The 15,039-nt window shown below is 43.5% G+C and overlaps 1 protein-coding gene across 1 annotated transcript in view; it reads left to right on the forward strand.

Moving 5' to 3' along the window:
- The window catches only part of LOC142312193 (uncharacterized), an 83,940-nt gene extending 69,217 nt beyond the window's left edge, over positions 1 to 14,723 (forward strand). Inside the window, exon 12 of the mRNA XM_075351094.1 lies at positions 12,530 to 14,723. Coding sequence (XP_075207209.1) covers positions 12,530 to 13,007 — 478 coding nt within the window. The 3' untranslated portion in view covers positions 13,008 to 14,723. The remainder of the gene's footprint in view (positions 1 to 12,529) is intronic.
- The last annotated feature ends 316 nt before the right edge of the window (positions 14,724 to 15,039 follow it).

Here is a 15,039-nt window from a genome sequence, read left to right on the forward strand (position 1 = left end):
CAGAACTGGAGAGGTGAGGACTCTGGAAATGTCTGTAGTGAGATTTATTAATGTGTCTCTCCATAACCAGGATTACACAGTAGTGAAGAAGACCTCTAGTGAGCGCAGTCAGGACCCTGTGTCTGAGGGATGGGGAAGACCCCTGAGCCCAATCATGGGGCCTCCACCTCACCCCCCGATACATGAGGACATCAATGACCAGAAGATCCTAGAACTCACCTACAAGATGATTGAGCTGCTGACTGGAGAGGTGACACTGCTGGGAATGCTGGGACATTATACAGTAACGCAATGAAGGGATTGGGGAAATGACAGTATCATTGTATGTGTCAGGTTCCTATAAGGTGTCAGGATATCGCCATTTTTTTCTCCATGGAGGAGTGGGCGTACGTAGAAGGACACAACAATCTGCACAAGGAAATAAAGATGGATGTTCCCCAGCCCCTCACATCACCAGGTAATAGACAGGAGTAAATACTCACGGCCTATAATAATTATCTATATGTAAAGAATGAATTCAGTCCCTGTATGTGTTTCCTCCAGTTCTATACCGTAAGATGACAACACCAGAGAGATGTCCCCGTCCTCTTCTTCCACAGGACGGTAAACAAGAAAATCCCAATGTTCCTCAGGATCATCAGGTAGATGGAGAGAAAATGTCATGAAGTCTCCCCCATGATGTATAAACGGTGTTGATGGGCGGACCCGGACTGTAAAAGTTCGGTTCTACGCGGTTTCAAACGTACTTGTGTGTTCTCAGGAAAATTATCTGGATCCGGCAACTCGGGAAATAAAAAAATAAATAAAAGAAAAATAAGAATAAATGAAGAGTGCTATATTTACCAAATCTCATGTGCGGCTATAACTGCTTCTGGGGACGTTCATTCTAAGTCTGGGGCCGCTCGTTAGCCTCATACATATTCACTGCTTCCCTTCTCCACCGGTAGTCCAAGCGTCTGTGATTTTTCACTTTCAGATTAGTAATGGGGTGGTGTCTATGAGACCTCCCCCGTTAATAATCTTGGACTTGGCAGCTGTGAGGTGTTATTAACCCCTTATTACCCCGATTGCCACCGCACCAGGGCAATTGAGAGGAAATCATTAAAAAAAGCTGAATGCAGTTCCTCTTATTTTGATACACAGCCAAGAGAAGCGCATGGCTGAGGGCTGCAGCCTGTAGCTGTATGCTTTATCTGTGCTGTGGGTATTATACTACAGGGGATCCTATGTCAATTTTTATTTATTTTTCACCACGACAGAACTGCAGGCAGGGTCTTTGATTGTAAGCAGTCAAACGCTGTCACACATGCAGAGGGAGTGTCTTAGTGTGACCAATCGGAAACGGGGACTTCTGGTGGGCGGGAACAGCTGTGCATATGGATGAGCGATAATGAGCGGCCCCGTAAGTAGTTACAGCTGCGCCGGAAACTAAGGTAGTATAGCGTGCTTGCTCCAATCCCCCTATCCCTTCTACCGCTATTTTTATGTGCCGAATTCTGGTCCCCACAGACTTATATGAAGACCAGCGTCCGGCCAGATATCCGGTATCAATTCATTTTTTTGGGGTTTTTTTTGTTGTTTTTTTTTTTTAAATCCGGTTAGACCCATTGATCCCGCATATCTGGAAGTCCGCCCATCACTACCGTGTTTTTCCAAAAATAAGACCTCCCCCAAAAATAAGCCCTAGCAGGGATTTTCAGCATTTTCGGAGAAAGGCTTAAATATAAGCCCTCCCCCGAAAATAAGCCCTTGTCCCGGATCTTTAATGAAGTGTCCGTGCAGCTAAAAAGGTTACAGATACTGCAGGACACTTCATTATAGACAGCGGCACCCGGCAATTACACTCACGCGACACTGAGTGGCAGGACCTGCAGTGATCACACACCCGCACTCATCAGATCACACACACACACACACACACACACACACACAATCAGATCACACACACACCAGATCTCACACACAAATATCGGATCGCACACACAGTCAGATCGCACACACAAACATCGGATCGCACACACAGATCGCACACACAAACATCGGATCGCACACACATCGGATCGCATACACACTCACCTCATCCAGTGACACCGATCTCTTCTCGCCGGGAGAATCCTGAGAGGCAGTGCAATGCGACGAACAGGACCTGCGGCCGGACACGTGACTTGCTCTCATTCCCTGCTGCCGTAAGTGCTGGATGTAATGTGATGTGATGTGTGTGTGTGTGTGTGTGTGTGTGTGTGTGTGTGATCGTGATCGGCTGTGTGTGTCTGCAATCGGCTGTGTGTGTGTCTGCGATCGGCTGTGTTTTTCTGCGATCGGCTGTGTGTGTCTGCGTTCGGATGTGTGTATCTGTCATCGGCTGTGTGTGTCTGTGATCAGATGTGTGTATCTGTGATCGGCTGTGTGTGCCTGTGATAGGATGTGTGTATCTGTGATCGGCTGTGTGTGCCTGCGATCTGCTGTGTGTGATCTGCTGTGTATATCTGCGATCTGCTGTGTGTCTGTGCCTGTGATCGGCTTTGTGTATCTGTGATCGGCTGTGTGTATCTGTGATCGGCTGTGTGTGTCTGCGATTTGCTGTGTGTGATCTGCTGTGTGTGTGTGTGTGTGTGTGTGTGTGTGTGAGTGTGTGAGTGATCTGCTGTGTGCGTGAGCTGCTGTGTGTGCCTGTGATCTTCTGTGTGTGTGTCAGCTAGCAGCAGTTTAGGACGGCGTGCAGCACCGACCGGAGATCACAGGAGGACCTGGGAACCACGCAGACGTCCTGGTCTGGTGAGTATGAGCCTCCTGGGAAGTGGGGGGTCTGCTTTTTTGGGGGGTAAACTTACCCCCAACCTTGTTTCTCCAAGAATAAGACCTCCTCCAAAAATAAGCCCTAGTGCTTTTTTGGGGGGCAAAAAATATATAAAACAGTGTCTTATTTTTGGAAAAACACGGTAGTAGACGGCTGTGAAGGTCTTGTGCTCAGTCTTGTTTTATCCACCAGTATTATATGTTTTATACTTATATATATAAATATATACTTTATACGGTGGAGATGGCAGGATTAGAGCTGATCATAGATGTGACGTCTCCATCTGTCTGTGACTTTTTACAATATTTGTTTCAGGGTAAACATCTGACCAATATTAATACTACAGAGACATATGTGAGGAGTGATGAGTGGTGTAAAGAGGAGACTCCTACATATGGCTACCCAGGTGAGTAGTAACCACTAAATGCAGAGAAGTCACAGATTGTTCTCAGTCACTGGCTGTGGCTGCTTTATTGGTGGTGTCGTCCACAATTATGACAATCACTATTTTGACACTAAACCACAACATTCTCCTTACTTTGAAACTGTTCAAATTACATTGGGCACTAAAAGCGCCCTTCTTCTATAGAGCTTAAAATCTGGAGGATTCACCTTCCTTCTGAAGTTACAAGATGCTGACTCTTACCTGCCCAGATCTGTAAATTACAAACACAAATGACAGCGTGCGTAGAATGTGCTGACAAGTTAGAAACTCACTTAAAGAGAACCAACCACCAGGATTTTGCTATATGAGGTGCAGGCAGCGCCATACTGGCATTAAGATACTGAATCCAGGCATTCCTGTTGTAGAAAGATCTGATGCTTGGTTGATGAAATATCTTTAAACAAAGTTGCAGAAGGCCTGTCCCCATTACACTTGTCAATTAAAGTGCAGTTGATTGACAAGTGTAACTGGGACGGGCCTTTGTGGGGCGGGTCCTCTGAGTTTATTCCTCTGGCATGCCCCCTTTTCTTTATTTGAATATCGCACCGCCATTGCTGCAATTTGCAGCACGTGCACATTGCCACAGTAATTCTGTCTTTATTAAAATTGGACACACTGCGGTGAAGACTATGAGAGGCATAGGCGCGTATGCAGATTTTTTTTTTTTACACTTGCACACGCGCCCCTGCCTTTCATAGTCTTCACCGCAGTGTCGTCAATTAAATAATATTCCCCAACTTTAAAGTGAATTGCAATAAACTACACAGAAAAAATTACACTTGCGCCATGGTATATCTCTGAGCTGTGTGCCGTTGATATCTGTAATATACATTTATTCATGTCTGCAAAACATTTGTTTTCTTGGCTCGATCCCTGGTTTCATGGCATAACTCCACTTCAGAAACGCCATTATGAGTTTGATCTTAAGGAATTTTAAAGTACTGCACAATCACTCCTGAAATGGGGAGCGCTAATACTTTTATACTTTTCTGGTCAAGACTCCAATGGTCCATCATAAATAACACAGGTATGCAATACTTGGGTTTTCTGGTCAGCACTCAAACCAATGAAGAACCATTGCCAGGCTCTCACGCAGGACAACTCTGAAGATGTACATAAAAAAAGTGCTTTGCTCACAAAGAACACTTCAGTAAGCAATCAGAAGCCTCTTGAAGGGAAAAAAAGAAGTGCTGTGGAGAGGAAGAAAAGGAGAGATGTGGTAGTGGGGAAATCCCTATTGAGAGGAACAGAAGCCGCTATCTGCTGACCAAACATCACCTCATGAGAAGTGTGCTGTCTTCCAGGTCCCCAAATCAAAGATGTAAACAATAGGATAAAGAGTTGCACACCAGTCACAATGTATAGGGGAATAATGAAAAGCAAAACTGCTATGGGAATACTAGACTGAAAAATACAATGGACTATCTGAAAAAAGTAACCTCACCTGCAGTTAAAAAACCTGCATATACCATTTTCATGTTTTTCACTTTTTTCAGATAGTCCATTGTATTTTTCAGTCTAGTATTCCCATAGCAGTTTTGCTTTTCATTATTCCCCTATACATTGTGATTGGTGTGCAACTCTTTATCCTATTGTTTAGTTGTATATTTTTGAGTCTTGCACCTTGATCACACCATTGGTGTTCCAGACGTATATTCTTTAATCAAAGATGTGTCTGATAGGATATCAAGACTCTTCAGTGCTACATATGACTACCAATTTCTACTAATACATGTAGGAACATATGACACAACACAAAAGGACCTGGAAACTATATGCAGAGACTTTGAAGACCTAGTCTGGAAAGTGAAGATTGAACAGGATTCTACAGGTGAATAACTGGCTATGTCAATGGTGCTGCCGGCAAATTTTGGTTTGGACTCATTGTTAGAGATGGACTGCGTCTTTAAAAAACAGGAAAACACATATTTGGTAGACTCCTTAATACACTCATCGAGAGAGCTTTAAACTAGAGTAATATAGGATGGGACTTATACGGCCAGGAAATAGTAGGAGGCTAATGAATTCTTTTGAGAAACCTGCTATTAGACGTGGAAATAAAGAACAAAGATGTAATGCTTTCTAGGAGAGCACGGGATGAGCAGACCCACTGGGCCACCGCGCACAGAAAACCCAAAGGGGCTTAACTACGGAATCACACCTTGTTTTCACCAGAGCCTCTGATGGTAAGGGTGTTGTGCTGCAGGTGTGAGACCAGGTGCCACTCAGAAAGATTGATGCTGTGACAGCAGGCCCCAGGAGTATGGACATGGACAGTCTCTGATGATACAAACAGCAGCAGCCGGTGTCATGGATACGGCCGAGATGGATGGGTGACTGCATTGCCAGCGACAGAAGTGGATACCGTGAGAAACGGCTGGCGTAGATATTTGCAGCAGATATGGTGGAAGTGGCCAGCATGGAGACTTGCAGCAGATATAGTGGAAGCGGCCAGTGTTAACTGTTGCAGCAGTGGAAGGTGCCTTAAATAACTGAGAGGCGCTTCTGGGTCAGGCCGTGCTGGCCCTTTTAAGACAAGGTGTCTGTGCGCACCCTACGGCCATTCTAATGAGGCCTGTGCAGCGTGTGCAGCCCTGTGAGTCAGCAGCATAGACCGGGGACAGAGCAGCCACCGCTGGGCGGTTAGCAAGGTGAGAGAGCCGGCGTCCCCACCAGAGAAGAGGGGCATGACCGCTACTGAATGGCAAACATTAGAAGAGATAAAGCCAGTAATGAAGTGAGGTTTGCAAGGGAGACCAAAAGCAATTAAAAATAATTTGGAGGTGTAACTCGAAAGAAAAAAATGGTCACAGATTATACAGGATTTTTACAAGATGAAAAAGGTGATGTTGAGAAGGCTGAACTTATACATTCCTGTATTACATCTGTGTTCCTAAGAGAGCAAATGTAACTTCAACTGATCTTATCTGTACTACAGAAGGAATAAAACAATCCACACTATCTATAAGCAGAGATGGTTCATATTCCTGAAGGAGATTTTATCACCGAAACACGTTGACTAAAACATCATCATCAAGGACAATTTGTGTATTCCAATATTTTTTGTCACAGTGCAGTATTAACCCCTTCTGTCCTACTTTGTGACCACCGGATAAAAATACAATAAATAACCAAAGCTTGCATGGGTTTGTAGTAAACAAGCCATTGCAGACTAATACAATTTCCTTCTATGATGAAATCATAGACGTGGTGGATCAGAGAAATGCGGTAGATATAGTATACTACTATTTCAGCAAAGCATTTGATAAAGTATCTCATACCATCCTTATTGGAAAAATTACTAAGTATGGGACTGACAAGGCTACAGTTAGGTGGATTGTTAGCTGGCTCAGTGATCGTACTCAAAGAGTGGTAATAAATGGTTGCCCATCCAATTGGAAGAGTGTTTCAAGTGGGTACCACCATGTTCTGTTTTAGCTCTAGTACTATTCAACATCTTTATAAATGATCTACGTAATTGAACTGTAGGTAAACTAATCAGATTTGCAGACAATGCAAATCTAGGAGGGATAGTTAATACTAGAAAAGACAGAGAAAGCATTCAGAAGGATCTCAGTAAACTGGAACAATGGACAGTGACTAATAGAATGGTATTTAACTGGGAGAAATGCTAAATTCTACATCTGGGCGGAAAAAAACAAAAATAACCTCTACAGAATATCAGGAATAGAACTAAACAACAGCATGTGCAAAAATGAATTGGGTATACTATTTTATCACAGACTGCACAGGAGTCAGCAGTGTGATGCAGCAGAAAAAAATGAAAAACAGTTCTAGGATGTATTAAAAGAAGCATAGCATTTAGGTCACTTGAAGTAATTATCCCCCTCCACTCCTCTTTGGTTAGACCTCTTCTGGAATACTGTGTCCAGTTCTTGGCACCACATTGAAAAAAAGACAGAAAAACTGGAGCAAGTTCAGAGAAAAGCTACTAGGATGGTGAACGGACTGAAAACTGTTGTATGAGGAACGGTTAAAGGATCTGGGAATGTTTAGGTTGCAAAAAAGAAGGCTAAGAGGAGACTTAATAGCTGCCTACACATTTCTGACAGGCTGTCACAATGTAGAGGGATCATCCTTATTCTCAGTTGCACATTGAAACACAAGGCGCAATGGAATTAAACTGAAACGTCGAAGATAAAGATTAGATATTAGAGAAAAAACTTTTTGACACTGAGGGTGATCAATGAGTGGAACAGGCTGCCACGAGATGAAAGAAGGAAGATTTCAAACAGAGGCTGGACAGACATCTATCTGAGATGGTTTAATGAATCCTGCACTGAGCAGGGGGTTGGACACCATGACCCTAGAGGTCCCTTCCAACCCTAACATTCTATGAGAAAAAAACTTTAGTGTAGCAAAAAATGTACTCAATAGTATATATACTTTATATATAAAAAAATATTGAACACTAATTCTGCAACATTATTGAAAATTGTGTGCTCTTTTTCCTTTTCTCTTCAAAGTTTCTCTTGATCCCTTTGCTCTTATAGAAGGCCTGCGGATCTTCTCTTGGAAGTATCCAGTAGTCGCCCGCCATCATGTTCCATCTCCCTTGATATCATCTTTCCATCTCCTTGACATCCTCATGAAATTTTTCTCCTTGTTCTTGACATACAGCACCAAGGTTTTCAGGACAGTGGTCCAAATAGTAATGTAAGAAATGTATCTTCAAATTCATCAGATATCCCAAAGCTTTGAAACATTTCAGCATGTTCTCCACAATGGACTTAAGTTTTGGATCTTTGTTGTTACCTAGAAATTTCACAACTTTTTTTAAAAGAATCCAAAGCCCTTTTCTCAACAGCTTTCATTTTTGTTTTGAACACATCTTCCTTCATGAGCTTTTGAATATCCAGACCCAGAAAAATACCTTCCTTTTGCTTTGCTTCGGACAGTCCCTGAAACTTGGTACACAAATACTTAAAAGTCTCTGCTTCTTTAGGTAGATCTTTCACAAAGGGCTTCAGTCCAAGCTTAATGTGGAGTGGTGGCAGGAGAACGATAGTGAGATCAACTAAACTTTGCACAACTACAGTATGTTCTTGAGTCCAAGTTGAAAAGATGTTCATGTTGGCCAACTTTTTTAGCTCCAGTCATGACTTCTATTCTGGCTGTCCCATTCATACAAATAGCATGGATACTTTGTGTATCCTTCTTGCTGCCCAAGGAGCAAATAGAGAACTTTCAGATCACCACATATTCACCATCCTTGATCCTCATAGTTAAGTTTATTGAGAATAAAGTCTAAATTCTTATAGTTTTCCTTCAAGTGCGCAGAATACCCTATAGACACGGAAGCATACTTGCCGTCATTGTGCAGTAGCAGCTTTCAGACTTTTTTTGCAATGAATCAATAAAGAGTCTCCACTCACATTGTACTCAATGGTACATTTTTCCATCATCCCAGGAACATCACTGCAATACACTGCACCATCTTGAGAAAAGTATGGAAGGAATTCCTTTTCTCTGCATCCGCCAAAGGTCACTCAAGGGGATCAAAGTATGGTGCATGAAAAAGCCTGTGGAGTCAGTGTTTGTGAAAAACCTGTACTTGATAGTATTTCTGATATGTCTGATTGGTCTGTTTCAATTATGTGAGTCTGGAATCTCTGGTATTTAAAAAAGGGTCACTATTGTTTCTGCCAAACGTCCAAGATCTAAATTTAAGACACCTCAGCTCTGTACGATTTTAAAAGTTTTCTTGTCTACTATTTCTTCAAGAAACTCATATTACTACTTTTTTACTGATGACGACTATTGAGTTTGATCATTTCAGTAGATTTGTTATCTATTCTCAGACTTTTTAACCTGTCAGGTCCCCTCTGCCCTCCAACACAGCAGCATTCATACCTGTATGCCCACATTCTCTCTCTAACCAGCCCTGTACAATGCTATTCACTAATATGAATGTTTTAAAAAAATTACTTCTAAAGCTTGCTCTCCCTGTGCTAATTAATCTTGTGACTAGTCGCAGGGGCATTAGTTCATCAGACTAGTTTGTTCTTTTTCCATGTTATGATAACCATGTGGCAGTGATAACATAATTTCCATGAGCCAGTGGCACAGTGAGTTCCTTGAAATCTTGCTCATGCGTGCGGCTCATTTGAGTAGCATCAGAACGCCTTTGAAGCAGGGTGGACGCTTCCCGGCTTCATTAGGTGCACTGTGCATGACTAGAAGTTCAGAAGATGTATATGTGAGCCGTTTTCTTAACTTCCAATGCAGTGCACCTAATGAAGCCGGTATGCATACACCCGACTTTGAGGCGCACTGACGCTATCAAAATGAGCCGCGCACATGCGTGAGATTTCCAGGAACTGACTGTGACGCTGACTCTTCTAAATCATGTTCACGCTCACAAGGGATTAATAACATGAAAAAAGGGGTGACTAGTCTGGGGAAACAATGCCCCTCTGCTAGTCACAGGTCTAATTAGCATAGGGACAGCAAGGATTAGCAGTAGTTTCTTTAAACATTCATATTAGTGAATAGCGTTATACAGGGATGGTTAGGCAGGGAATTTGGCCATACAAGTATCATTACTGCTAGGTTGGAGAGCAGATGGGACCTGACAGATTCCTTTTAACAACTTTTTCTGTTCCGAACAAGCAACCATTTTTCACATCTAACATGTGTCACTTTATGTTAGCATCAAGTGTTTATATGTTCAAATAAATTAACAAAACCTATTTTTGGGTAATAAATCACTTTTGAATTGCTTTGAGGGGCCTAGATTTTAGAAAATCTTCAGAGTATCAGAAATCACATTCTGGAATTAACACAAAATGTAATGCAACCATTTTTTTTTCACTGAAATGTTCATGTAGCCCCAATTTTTTTCATTTTCACAAAGGATGATAAAAATCATAAGGACATTACAATTTTTTTTCCAACTTCTTCTGAATCCGACAATCATACACAGTTGTACACTGCTGTCTGGGCAGGGCTGAAAAGGGAAGGCGCGCAATTTAGGTATTGGAATGCAGTTATTGTGTCGGCACCTGATGACAGATGCAAGTGTCCCTGGAGGAGATATCAGAGGAGATGTCACACATGATTTGCTGAATTTGACAGAATGGTAGAAAACCATAGCAGTAGAAAACTCTCTAAAGAGGTTACTCCATTTTTACATTTATAACCCTCAGTGAATTAATTTATAGAAGGATTGACTTATTGACACCACAGGTACTTTCTGGAAATCAGCATGGAATGGGTGTTGGAGAGTGAACATTGAAAATATTCAATTTTATTGCCCATCACATAGTGCCCAGATTGTGCTCCAGGCGACACGCACACCATAAATTCAGTGGATTCTTGTCACTACAGCAATGCCAAATAGAAGAATGCTAAACGTGGTTTGCACACACTGCAAGGCTCAGAAGTGAGGGGTGCGATTTGACTTTGGTAGAGCAGATTTTGCTGGATTAGTTTATGGACGTTATGTTGCTTTTTAACAGCCTTTGATCGACTAATAATGTGGAAACCCTCTGTTTTTCCTTTGACAGATGATAGACCTAAGTGGGGGCTTGTTTTTTCGGGATGAGTATAAGTTTTTAATGGTATCATTTTCACCTATATAGCATTTATGGTTGATTTTTATACCAATGGTTGGGAGGCAGTATGAACAAACAAACACCTTGCTCGTACTATGAGATCATTTAGTAGGCTGTGAACTGTCATTGTCTTAAGCCCGCTTTACACGCTACAATATATCTTACGATGTGTCGGCGGGGTCACGTCGTAAGTGACGCACATCCGGCATCGTAAGGTACATTGTAGTGTGTGACAGGTACGTGCGATTGCGATTGAACGTTAAAACGTTCATCGCATACACAGTGTTGAATCCTGACGAATTGCACGTCAGGTTGTTCTATGTTCCCGAGGCAGCACACATCGCAGTGTGTGACACCCCGGGAACATTGAACAGATCTTACCTGCATCCCGCGGCTCCAGCCGGCAATGCGGAAGGAAAGAGGTGGGCGCGATGTTTACGTCCCGCTCACGTCCGCCCCTCCGCTTCTATTGGCTGGCTGCCACGTGACGTCGCTGTGATGCCGAACATCCCTCCCACTCCAGGAAATGGATGTTCGCCGCCCACATCGAGGTCGTATGGACGGGTAAGTATGCGTGACGGGGGTTAATCATTTGTGCGGCACATTCAACAAATTGAACGTGCTGCACATACGATGGGGGCGGTTACGATCGCATACGATATCATATTCGAAATCGTAACATGTAAAGCAGGCTTTAGTGAATAAGAAAATTTTGCTTCATAACTTGACATTGCTATGGACATTTTAAGTAGGAATGTTCAAAAATATACATTTCAAGGATATTGTATTCAAAAATAACAATTCTTTTTATACTTTTGCAGACGATGGTGACTGGAGATCAGAGGGACAACTGACTGCTTCAATTTTTAAATCCGATGACATTGACTTCACACAGGATACAATTCAAGCGAATGTGATTACTTCAGATATCCCATCATCCTTTTACAGCAAAGATCTATCATCTGATCCTATGAAACAGGTCCTGTTTTCTGATTCATTACAGACTACTAAAAAAAGTAAAAGTCACAAAAGAGGCATTAAAAAACAAAGTGCTCTTAAAGCAAAGAAACAAAATTCAAATACACAATATGGAAATAGGTTTCCCCTCAAAACATCTTTTGTTAAGCATCAAAAAATTCACACTGAGAATAGATTTTCTTGTTCTAAATGTGGGAGATATTTCAACCAGAAATCACGTCTTGTTAGGCATGAAAGAGTTCATACTGGGGAGACGCCACATTTATGTTCAGAATGTGGAAAATGTTTTGTAAAGAAATCGGATCTTGTTACACATCAACAAACTCACACTGGCGAGAAGCTATATTCATGTTCAGATTGTGGAAAATGCTTTGTATATAAATCAAGTTTTATTAGACACCAGAGAATTCACACAGGGGAGAAGCCACATTCATGTTCAGAATGTGGAAAATGCTTTGTATATAAATCAAGTTTTATTAGACACCAGAGAATTCACACAGGGGAGAAGCCACATTCATGTTCAGAATGTGGAAAATGTTTTGCAACTAAATTACATCTTGTTTCACATAAGAGAAGAGACACAGGAGAGAAAACATATTCATGTTCAGAATGTGGAAAATGGTTTGTGTTTAAATTCAATCTTGTTTTACACATGAGACGTCACATAATGGAAAAGCCTTTCTCATGTTCAGAATGTGGGAAATGTTTTGCACAGAAACCAAATCTTCTTAGACACCAGCAAAATCACACAGGGGTGAAGCCATATTCATGCTCAGAATGTGGGAAATGTTTTGCCCGTAAATCATACATTGTTTTACATCAGGCAACGCACACAGGGAAGAAGCCATTTGCATGTTCAGATTGTGAAAAATATTTTGCAGATAAATCAAATCTTGTTAGACACCAGAGAACTCACACAAGGGAGAAGCCATATTCATGTTCAGAATGTGGGAAATGTTTTGCACGTAAATCACATCTTGTTGCACATCAGACAATGCACCCAGGGGAGAAGCCGTTTTCATGTTCAGAATGTGGAAAATGTTATGCAGAGCAATCTGACCTTGTGAAGCACCACAGCAGTCACACAGGAAAGAAATTTTTTTACTGTTCAGAATGTGGGAAATCTTTTAACCAGAAATCAGATCTTATGATACACCAGAGAATTCACACAGGGAAGAAGCCATACTCATACCTAGATTTTGAAATCTGAATTACTGGAAAATCAAACCATCAAAACAACTCACACAGGGAGAACTTTTATATTTTATAGATAAATTGTACAAAAAACATGTAAGAGACCATTGCATAATTGAATGAGAAAGCCAAATTACTTTCAAAGTTAACACATTTTTGGACTATAAGACACTTTTAACAAGAAAAAAAATCTTGCTAGTAGGGGAGTGCCTCTTACAGTCTGGAGGCAGCTTCATGTAATGATGGAGAATGCTGAGACCGCGTCCTTCCCGATCACTGAGAGAACTGCTCTTGCTTCCTGTCCCACACTGATCTGTGTGATCGGTGTAGAGCAGTAGAGGAAGCTACCAGGACATATACAGAAGCTGCGCATCCTGAGTGAGAAACTGAAGAACCTTTCAGTTGACTAGCTCATGAACTATCCAGATTACTCAGGTCATGACCTGGAAGAAACTGAAAAATGGTGTAATCTGTACACAGTGTATGTGTATGCAAATGTGCATTTGTAGTAGAGATCTATTTGTATATAAATAGGGATGGGCGATCCCGATCTGTAAAGATCGGGGGTCGTACCAATCACATAGTGATCGTGTGCACGATCTCTATCACGAGCTTTCCTGGAAAGCTCATATTACAGATCGGGTCCATGGGCTGTAAAAAGAAAGCACATTATTAAAAGTATTATGATCATACTTACAGGTCCCGCGACGTGTCGTGCAGACTGTCTCCCGGCCGCTTCTGCCTCTTCGATCAATCATTGCTGTGCCGCCCGGTAACCAACACTGGACTTACAGGACCTTCAATGACGTCATAGCCACGTTACCAGTCTGGTGTGACTGTTGTACAGCAGGGGTGGGGAATCTTTTCTGCGGCCCCCGGGAATCTGCCGGCTGCCGTGTATTACCAGCTGCTGGCCCTTAAAATCCCCATGTGCTCTGCGAGGATGCTCATTCAGCGTTCACTACTAAACGCTGGTAAGTGCCTGTGTGCTCAGACTTGCTTTGTGGGTTAGCGCTCTGCGCCCTGTCCCACGGGAGAGGACCAGCAGCAATTTCACAGCTTCCAGCACTGTGTGCCTGCTCCAAGTGTGCTGTGTTCCCGCTCACCAGTATGCGCTCCCACTGTGCTGTGTGCCCGCTCCCCCAGTACTAGCTCCGACTGTGATGTGTGCCTGCTCCCCCTGTGTGCGTTCCCACTGTGCTGTGTGCTCGCTCCCAATGTACGTGCTTCCACTGTGCTGTGCCTGCTCACCCTGTACTATGTGCCTGCTTCCCAGGTGCCGTTTGTCCACTCCCACTGTGCCCCCCCACCAGGACTATGTGCCGCCTCCTGGTGCTGTGTGCCCTCTCTTCCAGGGCTGTGTGCCCTCTCCCCCAGGGCTGTGTGCCCCCCCACCCCTAGGGTTGTGTGCCCTCCCTCCCCTAGGGCTGTGTGCCCCCCTCCCTTAGGGCTGTGTAATACCCCCAGTAATGTCTGTGCCTCCCTAGTGATTTCTGTGCTCCGCAAGTGTTGTCCATTTCCCCCAGCACCCAGGAGTGCTGTCTGTACCCCCACAGTGCTGTCTGTGCTTCCGTAGTGCTGTCTCTGTGCCTTCAGTGCTGTCTCTGCCCCTAGTGTTGTCTTTCCCCCCAATGCTTTCTCTGCCCCCCAGTGCTGTCTCTTCACCCCCCCCCAGTGCTGTCTCTGCACCCCCCCAGTGCTGTCTCTGCACCCCCCCCAGTGCTGTCTGTGCACCCCCAACAGTGCTGTCTCTGCACCCCCCTAGTGCTATCAATGCCCCCCCAGTGCTGTCTCTGCACCCCCCCAGTGCTGTCTCTGCACCCTCCCAGTGCTGTCTCTGCACCCTCCCAGTGCTGTCTCTGCACCCTTCCAGTGCTGTCTCTGCACCCCCCAGTGCTGTCTATGCCCCCCAGTGCTGTCTATGCCCCCCAGTGCTGTCTGTGGTTTCCCAGTGCTGTTTATGCCCCCCGTGTTGTCTATGCCCCCCAGTGCTGTCTGTGCTCCTTCAGCGCTGTCTGTGCTCCTCCAGTGATGTCTGTGCCCCCAAA

The sequence above is a fragment of the Anomaloglossus baeobatrachus genome, chromosome 5 (genome assembly GCF_048569485.1).
Source record: "Anomaloglossus baeobatrachus isolate aAnoBae1 chromosome 5, aAnoBae1.hap1, whole genome shotgun sequence".
NCBI lineage: Eukaryota > Metazoa > Chordata > Amphibia > Anura > Aromobatidae > Anomaloglossus > Anomaloglossus baeobatrachus.